We start from the raw sequence: 20,921 nt of genomic DNA, 5'->3' as shown, positions 1-20,921 counted from the left end.
CTCGATAAATTCGATCATAGATCAAGACCGTTACCGGATAGGCACGCCAGCAGCGGCGCCTGGCTTACCCCCTTGGATTGGCGGGTTATAAATATTTCATTCTTTTACGCCGCTGTCCAATGATTAATGATTTAAGCTGAAAAGCAGCGAAACCAGAAATCGCCGTGAAAATTGCGAGAAACTTTTAACTATTTCCGAGCCCGGCATTTTTTTGCAAGCGTTGGAAGGTAAGACGAGCGCGGTTGCTCATCGATACAGCAGGAGATAGTTGGTCTTTCCCTGAACTTCGCGGGTTCATACACGTATACGATATGTAATAAATTATGTGGATTGGCCCGCCTCCAGAACGCTGACAGTCATGTGGCTTTGTCGGCAACAGTTCTTGCCCGGAGGCAGCGAACTTAAACTTCAGTACAAGCTTCGCATTGAAACTATCAGGATAAAATTATCTGCGGATTCCGACACGTAGCGGACGAACCATCAAAACTGATTTCGATGTCGATCAGTATGTTAAACGATACACTTTATTAACAACATATTAATCTTTGAATACATACAACATACGCGGAAGAACTACATGGAAAAAATGAAAGCAAAACGTGCCAATGAATTACAAATACCACCGCGTAAAAACACAAATATATCTGATACAGTATAAGGGATCGTAAATAACGAACTGGATCAATCTAAACATTCAATTCACGAGTCTTGCTTCCCGAAAATGTCTTCAATGAGCGATGCGTAGCCAACTTTGGACACTGAGGCTGACTTCGTAAGGTCACCACCGCTCCAAGATGCGTCAAACTAAACAGGAAATTACTTAATGGTTTTCACCTTGAAATTTATTCAAGGTCACATCGTTAAGCGAGTTGCAAAATAAAACGGGCGAGAATAAATATCGATAGGACAAAATCGGGCAACTGATATTATGAAGTATCCAAATGTCGCGGCATCTAATTAGTATCGCGCGTGAACAGATTAACGGGATTTTAATATATAGTGGGGTGGGGAAAGATGGGACACTTTTTCATTCCATTTTTTTTGTAGCATTTGGTAGTAAACAAAGAACATTCATATAATTACAAAACTATATCCTTACGACTCTTTTTGACCGTTGTTAAATGTTTAAAACACGATCATGATATTTTGATATTATGTGCTAAAGGTGTCCCATCTCCCCCACCCTACTATAAGTCAAAATGCAATTGCAAACTCGTGAATTTTAAATTTCCAGTAAGATTACCAACTTTTAACATATTTTTTACCTTAATTGGAAGGTTCTGGTATTGAACAGCTTCCACGGGGTTTTCTCTCCAGTTTAGCTTTGAAACAAAGTCGTTGTAATCGACTCTTCCTTCGCAGGATAACCTGAATAAACAAAGTTGTTGAGTTAATTAAGTTGATGGTCATACCTATGCACACAATACACGGTGGTAGAGTGCTGAGCAAACTACCAATGCAAACGTGAGTCGTTTAAAACAAACGTAATGCAACATATTGTAATCACAGTGCCCTTTGTTAAAATCATATGTATGTGTTCTAGAACTATAAAGTTACTTTTTAATGAGCAGCTGCAGTACATCCTCCGGCAAGGGGAACTTGAATGCTCGGCAAATGGTTCGCAGTTCACCCGCTGCAAGTTTCCCTGTGTTTCCACAATCCTCGAAACTGAATGCCTCTTGTAGTCTTACGAAGTCCTGAGAGTTAAACAAATATGTCAGAGAGACACATAAGTTAAACAAAGTTTGACTTTACTTTATTAAAATCTACCACTTTTTCATTTTTACATGACCTTATAACTACTCTGATTAAAACGGTTGTAGTTTTGGATTATACATTTAAGGTTACTACCCTGTGTCACGTACCAGCAGACCTAAACCTTAACCAAAGTTTTATTTGTTGATTTGTGGTCTTTGCATATAAATAGATCGTTCACCTCGAAGTTTTTCTTTTTGAGTTTCTCTTGCGCCACCGCAAGGATAAGTTGCATGTCAACTTCCTCTGGTTCCCTGTGTGCATAGTGACGACCCACGGTCATGATCTCATGCTCGGAGAAAGATCCCATTTGTGCCAACATGTTTCTGCAAACCAGCGTTTAAATTAGTCCAGTAGGTTAATATAATGTGTAAACTATGTATATTTTGCAGCCTCGAAACACACTATTAATAAAAAAACTACGGCACATCACGTCAGTACATATAATGCTGTGTAGACTGTATATGATTCAGTGGCAGTTACAGCTACACGACCAAACCTCCAAATTTGTTTTCAAACAAGAAAAAAAGCAGCCAGATTGCTGTTTTAATATCAAAGACCAAGTTATCGTGTGCGGTGTATGAATTCGACGGTGATTTTCAGCGTATATATATATAGTACTGTGGGGTAATATGGGACGCCATTTAGTACATAATATCGAAATATCGTGTTTTAAACAACTAACAACCATTTCTGGGAGTCGTGATGATACGGTTATATAATTCTTTGAATGTTCTTTGTCTGCTACAAAATGGGAAGGGAAAATAGAATGACCAGGTGTCCCATCTTACCCCACCCTACTATACTTTACGATTTTCCGAATGTTGCTTACATAAACAACCTACATAATGTCTTGTCAAGTCTTCTAGGAAACTTACATTAGTCATTAACGCGTGAAAAATTAATACACACGTCCATCATAATGCGCGTGGACGCCAAATATACTTTCTTAATCGAGAATACGGGAACACCAGTTGACGACATGCGTAATCGACCTGTTTTTTTAAGATGGATCGATTGGATGATTGACGACTATGCTGCTTACCTAAGACTTTCGTATCTGATCGTCCCGCTGTTGTCAGGGTCGTTGAGAACGAAGAACTCCTTCACATCTTTGCTCTTTTCCTTGGTCGCCTTGCGCATTTTCTCGAGGATAAGACTTAGGTTCGCTTGCGGAAACTAATGCAAATGTGAATTTTTTTATTTGCCGACAAAATAGAAAACATCTGCATTTTAAATGCTTTCTGCGTTCTATGCTTGTGTCAAAACTCATACGAAGAATAAATATGGTACAAGACCCTGTCATATCTTAGCCTCTCGTCTGTGCTTCAAGTGTTGCCCATTTCATAAGTTTTGCTCCAATGCAAATCACTCCACATACCTCGTTTGAGTGCTGCTCCATGTAACGGAATGCATATTCGTCAGCATCGGTGATCACGAAGTCGAAGTTGTTAAACACAACTTTGGCACCAACGAAAAGATCGGCTGCGGTGAAATACTCCGACATTTCACTCTTGAAAAGATCCTGGTTTGGTTTCTTGATTCGTCCTCTCTCAAGGAACTTACCACCAATGATACCTGTGTTGCATAACAACGTATTTTTTATTTGGTTCACCGAAATCGATAGAGAAGGTCATATTATTTAAGGATTAAAGAGATAAGATCAACATCTTAACGAAAGTTGGTAAAACACACTGGTTAAAATGTGTGGGGAAGAGCGTCAGTTAAAAAGCGTGACTGTTGTACCCAGTAATGCAACGAAGTAGCTGAATGTTCATTTAGATATATGTATATATATTCGTACTCTTCACAACACTGCGTTAAACGGCGGTGCAAGATAACTACGGAGTTGCCTATGGACCTAGAGTACGACCCTTATTACGGCGCAGCTAATTTGACAAATTGTGTGCTCTGTTTGGGGCTTGTAATTCCCGATACGTTTTAAACTAAAGTAATACGCACAGCCAATAGAGATATTTCGTTAGCCAAACACTGATACGGAGTGAAATATTTACGCCAACGTTGTTCCAGCTATTACATAAGTCGTCCAAAAATTTGTTTGTGAATTCCTGATTTTCTGGCATGGTGCACTGGCATTACGTAATAATTATTCGATTTTGGTGCGGCGTGTAAGGTCCCGAGAGAGATAGTGCACCGATATAGCGCATTGACTCACACTTCCAGGGTGGTGGCCAAATTATAACATACCAGAATTCCTTTGTGGAGGCTCGAAGAACGAAATCGTGTCGTCAGAGAGGAAATAGGACACGATGAATTTTCGGTCTTTGTCGATGGGATTGTCCGTCGCCATGTAAGCCACCAAACGAAGAACGTTGCTTTCCAAACCGTGCCTATGGTTAAATGATAAACGCTTTTGAAAACGTACATGATATGAATATGTGTTCTTACACATGCAGTCGCTGATATTTAATGAAATAACTAAACGTATTTAATTCCACATACAAATTGCCATACTCATATTACCTCTAATGCATAAATTAAAGTAAATTTATTTACCCTTACATTGCGGAGCAATATAAGCCAGTGTAACACGGATTTTCTGGTGCATATCTTGTGCACCCTTACCAGTTACCACACATTTTCGTAGAGTACTTTTTAGTTTGTTTTTTTATATACTATATTGTATTACTGACAAATGAGAAAACTCATACCACGGGGCGAGAGAAATTGCAGTCAAGTGCCTGAGGACATATACACCCACAATAGAACTAGTGTCAAACCACTCAGGTTCTCTTGCAAATCATTTTTGTTCCTAACTTACCTATCTTTCTCCATAAACTTGATGAAGTCTCTCTGAGGAGGTTTAGGAATGAGTCCCATGCATGAACATAAGGAATCTTCTTCTGATCCAAACCCATTATATGGGGGCATTGGTCGTGGAACTTTCATCACAGGGTCAGACTTGTATTTGATCGGAGTGAACGAGTCATCTGTAAAAAGGTTAATTTTATAAAAGATAATGCAATACGGTTTTTGGGAAAAAAATGAAAAGTTGTGTGGGATAAAATCATATTTTTATAGTGAAGTTAATATACTGATGTACATGTCCTTGATGTTTAGTATAATATAAGAGAACTATTTTTCTCTTTGATGTGAAAAACAATAGAAGGTGAATTTATAGGAACAAAACTTCTGGAAGTATGAGGTAGTCCAAATATAAAAAAATACTGATTTAAAGTGTTTTGCAAGAACCAGGAGCTGTTTCAGTATACTTAAAATAAATATTAAACCTATAGAATGTTTCTCCAGTAGGTCTGGCTTAATACACCGGTATTCTGGTGCCCATAATATGCAAATTGTATGTTATGTTGTGTAGTGATAAGTAGACAGCATCAGTAAAACTGAAATCTGCAGTACACTCGATGTAATATTGGTTTATCTTTCTTACTGAGGCCAAACTTGGTCTTGTAATATTCCTTTGTAAAGTTGTCGCATCCACAAAGAACTAACTTTCTTCCCCAAACATTGACAACCGCTCCAATCACCAAATCAGCGCTTGTGTAAAAGTCTTCATACACAGCTCCAGTCTAAAAATATCACATATTTAACTTCCTGGCATGCATCTCTAAATATCAAATATTTTGATGCATGTTTCTCTATATAAACTGTTTCATATTTGCTACTATTAAAATGAAAGTAATAAAAATAATTGAAAGCTATTTTTCTGAACAAAATAAATCAATGTAATGTATGAAAGTGTACCGTACCGGTCCAACAAATGGTCATTTGTAAAGGGTTAAATTTTACATTTGAAACAATCATGAATAATTCCTGTTCCTTTACCTTCAAACTGTCCAGTATATATCTACCACCGTGTCCCATTGGTCCAAATACATTGAGCACCGTTCGATCCGTCTTCTCACCTGGTTGCCTCAGTGGTAAAGGTGCACTCTGTTGAAAAATTGAAGTTAAATAGCAAACAGAAAATACATAATAGAAAAAAAACAGTGCTAATCAAATCAGATTAGAAAAAAAGAGTAAGAACTTTATTTTTTTGTTTTTAAATTTGTGTAAATGTATGTACATATACAGCGTTTGGCGAAATTACACTGCCTACTATTATAATATACCTACAGTTTTTCTTTAATATTATATTCCTACAGCTGGCTACTAATGCATTTGTTTATTAAATAAACAGATATAATACATGCAGGGCTCACTTTTGGTAGTCGAGCACGTTTGAGAAACACAGGGACCGCATCACGACCGGAGTTTGGAGGAATTACTTCACGAATCTCAATCGTATCATCAGCAAGGAAGTAATGAAGAACCTGAATAGTTTAAAATCAATAATAGGCATGTACAGGTTAGTATGCGCTACTATTCTCTGTATAAACGTATGATAATGGTCCGAAGATGGCTTACATATAATTTTTAATATTTAAAAAAGCTAAAACTTTAATAAATATCTGTTTCTGTTTTAGTGAGATAAAATCGAAATATATTTATAAAATAGATATAATAACACTGAGATTCAATATTAGTTACCATTTCTCTTGTATCACCAAACATAGAATCTGCATCATCCCAGTAACATTCGAAACGCAGTACATGTCGATCGTGGTCCAGAAACTGCTTAAGTGTGTCGGTTCGTTCGTACGGTCTCAACGCTTGCATACTTTCTTCCATCTTGTAAATGTAAGTAATATGTTGTTTTACACTATAACATCATAATTATGTTGTACCAGGGGTAATAGATCACTTGAAACAACTCTTTAAATTATTGCACCAATGTAATATAATATCCCTGTGTAGTGGTTATTGTCACAATACTCATTTTGGAAATATTTGGCTAAAAAGTCTATGTACAGACGCACACTGCATGTAACAGAAAAAAATGGGTTTTTACATAGCATGGGCAAATTGTTTTTAAATTTTTAACAAAAATGTTAAGGTAATATTAATACAGTTATGTTTGTTTGATTCTTAGGAATAGTAGTTTGTTTCAATTAAATGCTGAATTTGGAAATCGAATTAAACTGAAAATGTGTCACCTCATTTCTTAGGTTTGAATACGGATCTTTTGGTACAGTGTCCGGTGTATTGACACGAACTCCCAACTTTCGCAGGAAATTTTTGGTGAAAACATCACAATCTGTCAACTTGAACTTTCTGATAGAAAATATTTACATTTAAGTGTAAAAAACTGTTTGGCAATGTTTAAAAACTTTATAAACAACTGTATTTGAAGTGACCCTTTACATTTACAGTAACACCTTTTAGTGGAAAATTTATTTTACAATAATATGTGTTTATCCAACCAGCATTCGTTAAAATGCACAAAGTGACCGAAACTAGTTTATGCAAAAGACTACAAATTCAGCTTTCAAACTTAGTATTTTCCAGAAAAAAACATAACTTTAAAACTGGCAGTTGCTTTAAAAATGTTGTGAAACATTAAAAAGTTATTTTCCAACTGTGATCTTTCGATAAATAATTTAATTTTAATATGTTCCCCACCTTCCATACAGAATAAGTTCATTCCCCACATTGAAATGTTCCACTGTGTAATATTCATCATCACGTGGTGCTGGAAGTGGAACTCTGTGACGACGTATCAAGGTACCTTGTGGGATGCCGGAGTTTTTCACCTGCAAGACAACAGTAGGTTTAACTCAATGTAGGAAAGTTTTAACATTTTTGAAAATTTAAAAATTATGCCTTGTTTTAACAGTCAGTTGTTTATACAAAAACTGTTCAGTGTTCACAGTCAGTTGCCTATATAAAGCAAGAAGCAAATAAAACTTTTAAATTTAAACAATACTCTATTTTAGGTGAGTAAGAAGGGCCTGAGATTTGGACCAGTGGCCATTACTCCTGCTACAACCATTAGTGATCACTGGGTTGGAGCAAACTCATTAATATGTCTTGCCTAAGAACACATCTATAGTATCAGTATTGAGCCTTATGCCCAGTATCCTTAAGTTATTATGCAAGCTCATTGACTACTCTGCTACATACCCAAAATCTGGTTGTAAATGGTAAAGGGAATACCAAACCCGTCCAACCCACCTGTGGTTCAATGACTTGAATTGAATCATCTTCAAGATAGAAATAAATTTTGCATCCTCTTATTCTGTACTGCTCCTCCCTCTTCTCATGGACAGCTTCCTGGAAGTAAGCTTGAAAACACAACACCTGAAAAAATATTTACATGTTGACACTACAATTCAGGAAAGGAAAGCAATGCCTCTTAGTTTTGCTTTTAAGCGAACGTTTTCTTGGAAAAATTAAGTTAAGGTCGAAAAACAAACCTTTAAGTAAGTTGTTTAGAAAAACAAAGAGAAAAAGATAGTAAGTCAAAAAAATGAATTTTATAGTCACTTGTCTGTCGAATGCCACCCATGCAGGTGCATTGCTTCCTTCCCCTTTAGGAAACACACTGTGTTTTGGCTGCTTCTTTTGCCCAAGAAGTAGCTCGCCACCTATACCTGGCTTCTGTTCACCAACCAACATGGAAACATCATTACAATAATCAAAGTGGTGCGACTTGTGGAACTTCTCTTTGCCAAGCTGGAATTTTATTTAAGTTTACCAATTAGAAAGTGGTGATCGCTAAAAAAAAACAGAAAAAAAAAAACAGACTTTTGTGTGTCATGAAACGATTTATAAATGCGGAGGGTTTAAGAACTGGAGTTGCATTTTTAAAATAAAAATTTCTGAATGTACTTAATATTTTAAAAATTAGGTTGTAGTAGTTAATAAGAAGGTTAGGCTTTTGAGTATTTATTGTTACGCGATATTGTTCTGCATGATAATGTCATTCTATTATGCTTCTACACTGATACTTTATGGCATGCAGGGTGGTAACAAATCTATTATTTTAGTTGCACCTTTGGTAAACCGGTTACAGGTTAACAGAAAATAAAGACACTTTACTTACACTTTTGTTGAACGAGTTTCCAGGTAAATATGGTAGCGCCATTGTTTACAAAATGCCTTGAACAGCTAATAATTAAGATTCGATTAACGAAGATCGATTTGTGACATACGATAGCTGTAAAACAGAGAAACGATCCAGCTTCGCTTCGTTGTTACTGTAACCATGGTGATGGAGACAGAGGTGAATTTGGTAATAGAAATCACATACCAGTATTATTACCAAATTCGAAACGGTTTCGGAATATAAGAAACAAATGCAATCTTAAGAAGAAAAACTTAACAATATTGTTTATGTTTGACTCCTTTATTGTTTATAATACTTTTATTGTTTATAATTGGGCATGTGTCGGCCATATAAAAGTTTTAAATAAGTTTTTTTAAAGTTTTGTCAATAAAATTATTCACATTTAGTTTGTTTTGTCCAAAGAGATTAAAAATCTCCTTGGTTTTGTCCAATTACTTCGTAATGGTGCAAAATAAAACATCACAAGAGCTTAATTTCTGCTTCATGGTTTGTTTGCATTTATGTAACTTAATTGGTTTATCCTCGCGTGGTCGTATGGTAAGACTGAACTCGTAGCCTATATGTGTATAAAAAAAAAAAATCAAAATTAAGTCACATGCACTGGGAGACAATTTATGAGATAGAGCATCTGCAAAAATAGTGTAGCAATACCTTTTTTTAGCAAAAAAAAGTTTGGCTTCATTAATATTTATTATAAATTCTCCGTTTTTATTATTTCATATGCATTTGTTAGATACAATGATCATTAATTTAAGTTTTAACAATACTCATTATCGTTCGAACAACACCAATTTATAAACAACTGTAGGCTACACCACACAAATGGCTAAATAACCTATTTTAATATACTTTTGAAGTGTTGCTAATTAACAAAGGTATGATAGTACTATTTCGTTGGTTTATTTGAAATCCGCCATATATTTTAAGTATTGCAATTTTTGGCAACATTGCTTAGGGACCCATCTTACCCTATCTTTAAGCAAGCTAGATTTAATTATTCATTTATTCAAACTGGTTTAAAATCTATTTTTTATTCAAAAAGAAGCTATGTCGTATTGTTCGAAATTAAAAGTTCTTACCAGCAAATCAAAGACACGAACATTTTATATACGGGTAAATATAGTTGGGTGGGGGAAGTTGGTACATCTTTTCATTATATTTTTTCGTTCCATTCGGTAGCAAACAAAGAACACTCAAAAAAATTAAAACCGTTTCCTCACGACTATCATTGATCGTTGTTAATTGTTTAAAACATGATCAGGATATTTGTATACTATCTGCTAAAAGTGTCCCATCTTTCCCCATCCTACTATATGTAACGGTTAGTGATTAGGGGTTGCGAGTTCATGTTTTCGAACAAGTAGCACGAACATATACTTACAAACCACAGCAACAAAACATGCGTCACGTTTGTTCTCTTGATTTTATTGCGACTCCAAATATAAACTTACTATAAATACTAATATGCAAATATGTTAAAATTGCAGCATGCACTTATTTAAGGAACAAATTGCCACACGAATATACCGAGGTGTAATAATAAAGATGCAAGAATAACAAACATAACAGGTTCGACCATTTCGTTGCAATCTTCTATATTGTTTTTCCATTCTTTCAACGTATTCATCCAACCTTGTGGTTCATTGTTGTGCGTACTAACGCCATCCGACACTTTCGTGTCTTCGCTAGAGCTAGAGGTGTCAGGAAAGATATCGTGCTGTAGACGACTGAGCAAGAAAACAGGTTGGTTAATACCTTTCACATGTTTGCTATTTCATTATTTTCTTAAGGTATTATTAAAAATTTGACGATCATTTTTAAACTCACTCATTAGCTTTGTCTTCCGTTTGTGTTTCAACATCCAGGGACCCCGACTGCTCTAAAACCTCACAGTTTACATCGGTTGTAGCTGGTTCTTTTGGTGGGCTACCATCTTCTGTAGTTGGTTTTTGGTCTTTAGTCAGTACCTCTAGTGGGCTAAAGAATCGAACATATGCTTTAAAGATTTGTGTGTAAATATATATATATATAATATGTAAAATATGGAGATATGAATATTCCACCAAAAAAGTCGCGAGCAACGAGGAGACAATCTAACGGTTTTATTATTTAAAGCGTTTAAGTTGCACTTACCCGTGATCGTACACCTCCGAATAGCGAGCCTCAACCGTGCGCCCGCCGTTCTCCGTCGTAACAGCTTTGTAGCCTCTGCTGTATTTGCTCACGTCTTCGGCCACAGCATACTCCATGATTCCTCGATGTTCGAGCACACGCAAAACGTAGAGGCGTTGGTTGTACCAGGTTTTCCATTTCCCACCCTCTTTGAATACCAAGATCGGTTGAACATCTTTCAATGACAATTCCCCATTCTGGATATCGTCGATAACGTCGTGAACAAGTGAACCGTCGCGGAAATCCAAGGCTATGTATTTCCGTGTGAAATAGATATCACTTGGCCGGAGACTAAATATTTCAGACGGCGCGTCTTCGTTATCGACAAATTGAACAGACCTTCCAGTTGTAGTCATTTCTATTGAATAAAGTATACTGCAGACTTTACACAAAGTACGACTGCAAAAACTGGATGTTTATTGCGATGAACAGATTTATAATATAAGTTCCGGATACGACAAAAAACGCGAAATAATTACGTTGTTTTCATTTGTTTACCAGATATAATTTCAACGTCATTCCTTTGCGTCTTTCATAGGTTTTCGTCATCCTTGATAAATTTGTAAGAAGTGTCGTTTATTCGGCAACGTATTTTGTGTTTTTCTTCGGTTGTGAAACAAATGCGTACAATTTGCATCAAATGCTACGTGGTTGTTTCAATCACGCAAACCAAGCGACGATACCTTGCAATATTGCGAGTAACAAGCTGTGAGGCAATAACTGTGCCTTGATCAAAACAAAAGTAAATCTAAAATTATTACACTCTTTTACACTTGTCAATGATATTTATTAAAACAAAGAAACAACAAATTCCATTTAGATTAGAGCTCCTTCTTGAAAACTTTTTGGTCTCCACAGAGGGTGAACCCACACAGCCTATAATGTAACAAATATCATTGAATTAAATCAACTTTTATAGTAAACCAATTTAACGGTATGTAGGGCCTAAAATTAAAAACTTGTTAAAAATATTTGCGATAAATGTAACAAGAGATTTTGCGCAAAACACAAAACATAAACACAATCACAAAAGTAAATTATTTCTTCTTTTCTTGTGTACTGAATGTGAAACTTTGATAAACATTTAAGAGCTGTCTTATCAGATAATAAAATTCCTAAAATGTTCACTTTTAATTTAGAAATTAGCCATTTAAATGTATAACTTGCTTTATTCTCGCGTGGTTGAAAAACAACAGCTGTTATAACACAACTGTTCTGTTTCAAACACTTTGTGCCCAATTGCGAGTTACCATGTAAGTTACTTTGTGATTATTTGTGGATTTTATGTTTTTATGTGTGGCTGATAATTTGGACAGCCCATTAATCACCACTGGGTTGAAGCATTTGCCATTAAGTGTCTTGCCCAAGGACACATATGCCCACAATGGTAGCAGCGATGAGTTTTGAACACATTACCTCTGGGTTAGACGCATGCACCCCAACCACTTTGCCGTGGCGCCAGTTTACTTGACAGTGATTTTTAATAGTAGCCACCCAGCAGTTAATTTAAATCTTCACTTTGTCTATACAGGACTAAATACCATTTATCCATTGGTCATGTAAAGTTTGCCTTATGTAATTACTTACCTTTGCTGGGTAAAGCCCTAACCGATCATCTCTTTCCTTCAATCTGCTTGCCATGGCCATCCATTCCCCCTTATAAGTATATGCAACCTGTAATGCAATGAATGGGTTAACACATTCACATACATAATATCATTAGTAAACTAATATCTACTAATGCCTATTATAATTTATTGGTTAATATTCTAATAAAGAAGAAACCACATGGCACAACAACATAGTATACTTTGCACAGATTACTTCCCCATGTAAATCATGACAACTTTTATTAACAGCATCATAGAAAGGTATAAGAAAATGTTTTAGAGCCTTAGCCAATTAATAATAAATCACCCTTCCATCCAAAGCTCCTCTGTAATTTCTTCTTTGAATGAGGTATGCCATCAATGCAAGTCCATGACCAAGTACCAAGGTAACACCGATAGTTGGAAGAGCTTCCACCCACGTCATTGCATTAAATGCAACTGTTTCTCTGGTTTAAGAACAAAATGGACACCAACAAACAAAACCTATTGTATAATGGTATAACTTTACGTATAAACTGCAGCTGACATTGGAATCGCTGTAAGCGTAATGGCGCCACTCAATGGAAGTGCTGAGGACATAGAAAAGTAAATATTATCAATTTTTATATAGAAAATTTGGACGCTTGGTTCACGAATACCAATGTGTCAAAAATATTTGCTGGAATATGTTTTAACAAAATGATAGCAATTTAAAGATTTACAAATTATTAAATTAACGATTTTATTGAAACAAATCGGTTTTGTACACGTCAACGAGACTTTTCTCGTGGTGACAAAGTATCAAAAGTAAACACAAAACCACACAGTAATACTTCCTGCTGGGTAATGCGGTTCGATTATCAAACGCGTGTTTAATTGTTTTTTTCTTGTTTTGCAGATAACATGCGTCGCACGCGACTGGTCTTGTGTTTTGTTTTGTTCGAAATCATTCAAGCGCTAAACAGCTGGTAGCAAAGCTTCAAAATCCGAAGTTTTAAACAAAGAAGTGTAGCAAGGAAGAAAAGACGCTTATTTGACAGTTTTCCAGCAATATAGTGTGCGATTATGAACTAGCCAGTAATAGTTGAGAGGTTTGTGATAAGAACTGGCAAGTTAAATTAACAGAGAGCTCCGCTCATATATTTATTCTTGTTACGTTATTTTTCTTGAATTGCCAGTCAAATTGGCGCGAAACCGTCAGGTTTGTTAACCGAGTATTTGGTGTATAAGATTTTGACAGTATGGTTGTTTAATACGTGAAATAACCCATGTACAACATTTTCTGCAGAATTCTGTTTTAGTAGGCGTATAATGTTTCCTATAATTCCAATTAAATCTGCCCTACAAGAGCAGTATGTGCTATCTGCATCCACAAATACAAGCAACTCAACCAACACAAGTTGTCTCAGGCCTGATGCAGTGTATTGGGTCTACATTGCTTTTCATGAATGTATTTATAATGCAAAAGAAGAAATTGGTTTTATCCTTGGACTTGTTTCAATTCTTTGTTGGATTTGTGCTTCTCTTCCGTGAGTATATTGGACCATGTTTGTGTGAATATCAATTGAAAAACATGTTTGTGTATAACATATTGCTTATACTATGTTTCAGACAGTTATATGAAAACTACAAAAGAGGAAAAGTTGATGAAGCTTTGTCTTTCTGGTTTTTATTGTTATGGCTTTTAGGAGACAGTAGCAACTTGGTAAGTTTAATGATCTTCATATTGTCTAAATAATATAGTGGATTTAGCATTTGCATCATGACCAAAATAAATTCAGTGCTCTTAGCTGCTAACATAGTGGGTGTCTTCACACTTTTAACACTTTTATTGCACCAACCCAGTGATTTGTAATGGGATGTTTAAACTGTACAGAAAAATGGGGAAAGTATCAATGAATCAGACATAAAGTTATGTAAATGGTGACTAGTAAGCAACCAGGTAGACAAAATATGTCCCTGTGTAGGCTGTGTTACAACAAATGCTATTTCCCTGAAGCAAAGGGGTAAATATATGTCAGATTTCATTAAAATAACATCATTTTGTTTATTTCAGATTGGGTGTGTTTTAACCAATCAGTTTCCTATACAACTTTACACAGCAGTTTATTATGTGGGAATGGACCTCGTCATGATATTTCAATTCAGTTATTACTATCTAAAACACAAACGAAGTGAAGCAAGTAAGAGTCTAATACTTCCTGCCTTTGTACTTTGTTCAATAGAAGCAGCTATGTTATGTATATAACTTAAAACAACAAATGTCAACAGACCGCCGAGGCATTATTAACGATGTGATGTCATCAACCAATACAAGAAATCAGCGTGTCCTCTGTTGTTTGTGTTTGGCTGTTTTTATCCCTTTCAGTTATATGTCAAATAGTGTGCAGGAGCCAATCGTTACCCAACATAGAATAGGAAGAACTCTGCTTGCAGTTAAAAAAGATCCATCGTTTATTTCATGGGTGAGATATAATAAGTGTGTGTTTTATTTTTGCTTGCCTTGCATTGCACTTTAACCCCTGCCTGTTGATCTTAAGATAATAATGGAATGACCGAGTTGCCATTTCTGAACGAGTATAAATTACGCAATACAAGCACTCTTACGTCTGCCGCTGTTAAAGACACACTCGCTAAGCAAACTTATCCTTAGGAAAGCACGTTATTATAACATAACCCTTTGTTTGCTAAATTATGTAATGGTTGCTAAAAGTTGATCATACCGTATAAAACTACTGAAAACAAGTATTAGAAAGTAAAGTAAATATACAACCCACTATATTTTATGTTATTGTTTATTAAGTTTAATAAATGACCACTGTCCACATTTATGTGATAAAGTAGATAAATCAAAAATAATTGAAAAATAAATTATTGTTTGTATACATGTGTGTAACCTTACATAGAAGCTATTTAACAACAAACATAGGCGCAATGTAAAAAGTTGCCTTATTTTGTGTTGGGTTTATATAGTATGGTGGGGAAGATGGAACACCTTTCCTTTCTATTTTCTCGACCTATTTAGTAGTAAATAAAGAACATTGAAAGAATTATAAAACTATATCCTCTCCACTCCCATCGACCATTGTGAATTGTTTAAAACATGATTAAGATATTTGTATTTGATCATCATGTGCTAAAGGTGTCCCATCTTCCCCCACTCTACTAATTTTTTAATTGTTCTAGATATGCATCTGAGGTGTAATATGTAATACAGTAGTGTTTTCCTATTTTATTTATTTTGTAACATCTCATTGTACATGCACCATGTACAGTCTAAGGTTTCTATTGTATCACTGACTGAAGTACCTTCCATGTACCAATACCAACACTGTGTTTTTAAATAACATAATTCTCTCTCACAGTCAGTAAAGACCATCACGGGTTACACCATTGGTTGCGTGTCATCCATCTTTTATCTTGGATCAAGGCTTCCTCAGATATTAAAAAATGTAAGTCTCATGACTTTAATCCAACATACATCTAATGCAGATTAATATTATTTAAAATCATGAGTTATTAAGTTAGTTTTCATTGTTGGGTATAGTGGTATACTACATCAGTGTTTCTAAACCTTTTGCAGTATGACTGATATATATACAAAATGAATAGCCAAGAAAGAGTTACTCCTTGTACTGCATTTTAAATCTACTAAAATATTTTTTTTCTGATTTAATAACTAAAAATTAAAAATTAAAACATGAATTTTTGGAATATTTTAAATTTACAGTAGGGTGGGGGAGGGGAGATGGGAATCATGGGACAGCTATTCATTCTATTTTCTAGTCCCATTTGATAGTAAACTAAGTACTTTTAAAAAATAAAACCGCATTCACAATCAATTTAAAACACAATCAGGATATTATGTGCTAAAGGTGTCCCGTCCCCCCTATTCCCACTATACAAAAAATTTTATTAGGTAACTGTTTGCCCCTCTGATGTCTGCTGCTGTATATCAGCAAAAAATTACTGATTTTTTTGGGCATATATTAAGACTGTTTTACATGTACTATTGGTTGAATGTTTTCTGAACATGCATCAAACAATATATAAATATGATATATTATATGTTCATTTACCTTAAAAATAACATATATATAAATTATTATCATTTTACAAAATCCTAAGATTTTTTTAATGTTTAGATTGAGAGAGGTCAAACAGAAGGAGTTTCTTGGCTCATGTTCTTTCTGGCTGTTGCTGGCAACTCTTTATATGGATCTTCTGTATGTGTATACTAAAATAAAAGGATATGTTATAAAGTGAATCAAAAAAAAACTTTTTTCCTGACTGTGGCATTTGAACATGATCTGTTTATTTTACATGTATCTATTTTTATACGTAACAATACATATTACGCCAACTAATATTGTATGCTACCTTAACTTTTTTGTTTTAATATTTTTGTAGATTTTACTTCAGGATCCAGACCCTGGACACACTTGGTCAGAATTTCTTCTTTTTCATCTTCCTTGGCTTATTGGGTCACTTGGAACTCTCACGCTTGATTTCATTGTAAGTTGTTTGTGTTTTATTCTTGTATGGAAAGTGAGTTAGATCCCATGGTTGGGCATGGGATTATGGGGTTAATGACAGAATTGACATGTATTTTTCATGAATTAACCCATTAACATACATATATTTGTCATTTTTTTAGTTAGTTAGTTAGTTTATTTTTTTGTTCACTCAGGTTCTAAGCCAGATCATATATTACAACGATTTGTTCTGCAAGAGAAAACGTCGACCACTGGGTTTATTAGAGGATGACGAAACGAACGACCAAGATAATAATCCTTTGATTGTCGACGCTTAAGTTCCACGACTTCCGTTGTCCATTATATGCAACAACAGCCATTTCCCCAGTTGGTGCGTTAATTGCTAGGTTCGTGTTATCGTTACGTCTCACAAACCGATTTTTGCACCACAGCTGCTAATTTTACCGCCCTAACGGTGTTCTGGTTTCTAGTTTTTACGAAGATCCTCGTTTGATCCTTTTATTGTCGCGAATTTTGTAGATTTTATTGCATTCGCAGCATCGTTTTTATTTACGACCGAAACGCTTGCACTGATGTGTGCGCCGTCTCACAGCACCTTTGATGTTTTGCGCCGACATATTTGTCTTACCAACGCTTTTACCCGATTTTATAGCCATCAAATCACAACCATGCACATTTTTCATCAAAAAAATTAATATCATTTTTCAACAAACATAACCTATTACTGATTATATATATGGGCAGTTTGAAATCCTTAAAGTATATATGGCATTTTGTGTGCTACACACCTGCATTCGCACGCGCTGTTTTGGTCAAGCATTTTAACAATTTCCTTTACTTGCTTACCGGATGTACTTCTGCAGCACTGTACTATACCTCCGCCTTATTGTTGCGTACTCTTATTGTTCTTTGCGCTCGTGCGTCCTATATGGCTTGGCAAGCGTCCTTACTTGGTGTTTTTATTTTAATTAATTAATTCTGTGTCTTTAAATCGTATTCGGATGTATAGTAGCCAGTGTTTGATGGTATATAACGCGTTACTTTGTTTAGCTGTCCAAAGCTTTTGATATTTTATTTTAATGGTTCTTGCAATTGTAGTTATGTTGCATATTCAGTGCCACTATACGCAACATGCCTCTGCGTATATCACAACTTATCGTTCATACCTTAAACTGCACCTTCACACACGGAGCGAGTTATATTTTATGATATTTCTCGAACATTTGCACATTTCTTTCTACCACACCCATTTAACAATCCATATACCGTATATAGAATATCTTTATTATACCTTGTATACTAGTGTCCTCTTACGTGCTAACCACCGCTTTACCAAACCACCAAATAATCTTCCCGAATCGTTAAAAACTGAAATTGTTACCAGTTTATTTTAACTTTCAAAATTAAACAGCTCCTTTAGAAATTTAAAAAAATGTAATTGAAAACTTTTGTTGTCGTGTGCGGCGTCAAGGTAGGCGAAGTAACAAAAAGGTAACCGCATTTTTATCTATCATATTTAAAATTTATTCACCTATGGCATGTAACCATTTATATATATAGGCTATATAGGCTGCTACGTTTTTTTCGAATATATAGGCTATACTACGTTTTTTCAATGGCTGAACAAAAACATATTGTTAAGCTGTTAATTTTGAATGCTCGCTGAGTCATATTGCAAATTCGGAAATTTTGTATTTTACCAGTTTAATTACTAATCCAGTATCGTAGTTTTAAAATAGGCTGAAATATTTCGTGTGGTTTAATTTTGACTCATAAAATTTGTTTTGTGAGAAAAAATGAAATGTATAAAACATGAGAAAAATAGGCAGGGGTCAATATGGCTTAAATTAAAAATAAAAGTAACAAAAAACATCGTTTTAAAACATAGTCGGGTGGGGGGAGATGGGACAACTTTAGCATGTATTATCCAAATATCCTGACTGTGTTTTAAACAATTACCAGCGGTCTATAGGAGTCGTAGAGATACGGTTTTATAATTCTTTGAATGTTCTTTGTTTACTACCAAATAGAACGAGAAAATAGAATGAAAAGGTGTCCCATCTTCCCCCACTCTACTATACCATATAGTGCTGTGGGGTAAGATCGTAGTTCTATAGAATTTTATTGCCAAACTTTAAAAGGTTTGCTTTTAAAGTAGGTAACATGTTAAAAACTACTTGATTTTCAAAGCGTACAATATTATTTCGTGTTACACACCTCTCTTTCTTTGACTAAAATCATTTATTGATCAAAACTAAACAGTATATAACCGTATAGCCCCCGCGACTTTCTGGGTGCTGCTAAAAGTATCCCATACCCCACATCATACTCCACATAGATAGCCTACTGTGTGTATCTATATATATATACATTCAATATTTATACTACTGTAAATGTATATAAGATGTTTATGCGTTGTAAAATTTGCCTTTCTCAAAAGTCTACAATCTGTGTTGCCTCGTCATGCCACACTTGGTCGGAATGCTGGTCGGGCATTGTACCATAACTAATTGTGCCAAAATTAAATCACATTTACTTCACCATTAGGTGCTTTAGACCGCTTTATTGACGGTGCTTGGATAGGCGTTGGAGCGTAGATGGGTTTCATGGCAACTTGATTGATTGTAACGCTGGATTGGAGTTATGAAAAGCACATTTTTGCCATGTCTTGGCTACAATGGTTGTAGCATTTTTTTACAATATGACAAGAGCATTGCAACTCTAGACAAAGAGGACGCTGCACAAAATTTCAATTATATTAAGTGCCAGATGCTCCTTGGAAAAATGCATACTTACAAAAATCGTATTGATTTTACACTGAATCGTGATCGCTATTACGAAACGCATCTTTCGTCATGGGTTTATAGTACCTTGGTGTTTAACCCAGAGCTTACATGTTCATTGCTGCTAACTTGGCTGTAAGGTTGAGACAAAAAAGGCGCATTAAAGCAAGCAAGTCTACATCAGTATAAAAAAAAATTGCACATTATGAAAGAAAGGTGTTGAAGTTAAGTGTATCTGTTTATTTAATTTCGGCAAGAAACCATGCAGTTACAAATCTCCAAGCTTTCACTTTAATTCTTGTTAGGAAAGTACATGCGAGGAACTTTCAATCGAATCGAAAAAGAATCTTACAGCGTTATGGATTGGTGACGAACGCCACTCTCTTTCGGCCAAGAGCTTCGCCTCCGTGGGCCTTTACTAATGGCTTTCCCAAGGGAATAGTAGTTCATTTCTCTCTTCTAATTCGTTGATGACTCGTTGTGTGTCAGTGTATACATTGAATGGGACATGTTAATGTTGCTGTGACTTATTTGTCGTAAGTGTTTCGCGAGGTAGTGCAGATGTTGAGAGAACTCATGTGAACTCTGGTGCAAGACAATTACCAGAGTAATAACCTTTCCCTTAATGCAGTTAGGCCAAGAAGTATATACAGACTGTCCTTATCGTGTGGTAGTACTACATAGGCGTATCTAAAACCGCAACGTCCGAACCGTGAATAGGCTAAGTAAACAACGTTAGATATCGTGCGTGTATTTCCACCAGTGTCTACGTCATAACATTTCTACATGGTTGACAAGGTGCGTGGTAAGTCGTCACTCCTTACGAGCAAGCATGAGCCTTCCATTACCTTTTACTGTCGCTCTGACGTAGTTATATTACTACAGAGCAGACGCTGCGTAGATAGCGGGCGAGCGAACGAAAGCACTGAGCGGGAGACAAGTTGCATCGCTGATCGATAGTTACGTTTTACGATTGAGTGAATTTTCTTATGCCCAGCGAAGCAGACTTCGAAATCCGGTGCAGAATTTGGAGAAGCCCAAAGAACGAAAATTCAATACGTCTTATTCTGCATTGAACGTGGCTGCTGCTATACTGAGAGACTATAGCTTGTCATACTGGGAATGTAAAACTGTAAAAACGCACTAGGAGTGGTTGGAGCATTTGAGAATATTATTAGCAGTTAAAAATTTACACAGA

The 20,921-nt window shown here is 35.5% G+C and overlaps 3 protein-coding genes and 1 long non-coding RNA gene across 5 annotated transcripts; 1 reads left to right on the top strand and 3 right to left on the bottom strand.

Moving 5' to 3' along the window:
• Positions 1–502: 502 nt before the first annotated feature.
• LOC149742994 (EF-hand domain-containing family member C2-like) lies at positions 503–8,834 on the bottom strand. The gene is made up of 17 exons (XM_089884480.1): positions 8,660–8,834; positions 8,101–8,289; positions 7,789–7,914; positions 7,237–7,367; positions 6,771–6,888; positions 6,265–6,405; positions 5,937–6,047; positions 5,560–5,667; positions 5,165–5,303; positions 4,538–4,706; positions 3,964–4,106; positions 3,137–3,333; positions 2,801–2,934; positions 1,937–2,081; positions 1,558–1,697; positions 1,266–1,368; positions 503–804 (listed from the first exon to the last, which is right to left on the bottom strand). The coding sequence occupies exons 1-17, from the start codon at positions 8,699–8,701 to the stop codon at positions 700–702; spliced, it is 2,241 nt and encodes a 746-aa protein (XP_089740606.1). The 5' UTR covers positions 8,702–8,834; the 3' UTR covers positions 503–699.
• Positions 8,835–10,092: 1,258 nt separating this feature from the next.
• LOC149742993 (uncharacterized) lies at positions 10,093–11,289 on the bottom strand. Of its 2 annotated transcripts, none has more exons than XM_089876669.1 (3): positions 10,817–11,289; positions 10,511–10,660; positions 10,093–10,410 (listed from the first exon to the last, which is right to left on the bottom strand). In XM_089876669.1, exons 1-3 carry the CDS (start codon positions 11,209–11,211, stop codon positions 10,182–10,184), a joined length of 774 nt encoding a protein of 257 aa, XP_089732795.1. In that variant the 5' UTR covers positions 11,212–11,289; the 3' UTR covers positions 10,093–10,181. The 2 variants fall into 2 exon arrangements, with proteins under 2 accessions (XP_089732795.1, XP_089732864.1); XM_089876738.1 differs by having other exon boundaries at positions 10,093–10,407.
• Positions 11,290–11,620: 331 nt separating this feature from the next.
• LOC149742992 (uncharacterized) lies at positions 11,621–13,032 on the bottom strand. The gene is made up of 3 exons (XR_016384919.1): positions 12,773–13,032; positions 12,443–12,529; positions 11,621–11,731 (listed from the first exon to the last, which is right to left on the bottom strand). It is a non-coding gene; the product is annotated as an uncharacterized LOC149742992 (long non-coding RNA).
• Positions 13,033–13,707: 675 nt separating this feature from the next.
• On the top strand, positions 13,708–17,944 carry LOC149742991 (lysosomal amino acid transporter 1 homolog). The gene is made up of 8 exons (XM_089876547.1): positions 13,708–13,973; positions 14,056–14,149; positions 14,501–14,627; positions 14,716–14,909; positions 15,810–15,896; positions 16,590–16,670; positions 16,855–16,959; positions 17,135–17,944. The coding sequence occupies exons 1-8, from the start codon at positions 13,756–13,758 to the stop codon at positions 17,255–17,257; spliced, it is 1,029 nt and encodes a 342-aa protein (XP_089732673.1). The 5' UTR covers positions 13,708–13,755; the 3' UTR covers positions 17,258–17,944.
• The last annotated feature ends 2,977 nt before the right edge of the window (positions 17,945–20,921 follow it).

Source organism: Ciona robusta, chromosome 1 (assembly GCF_009617815.1).
Source record: "Ciona robusta chromosome 1, ASM961781v2".
In the NCBI taxonomy this organism is placed as follows: domain Eukaryota; kingdom Metazoa; phylum Chordata; class Ascidiacea; order Phlebobranchia; family Cionidae; genus Ciona; species Ciona robusta.
This window is presented reverse-complemented; position numbering and strand designations above follow the sequence as displayed.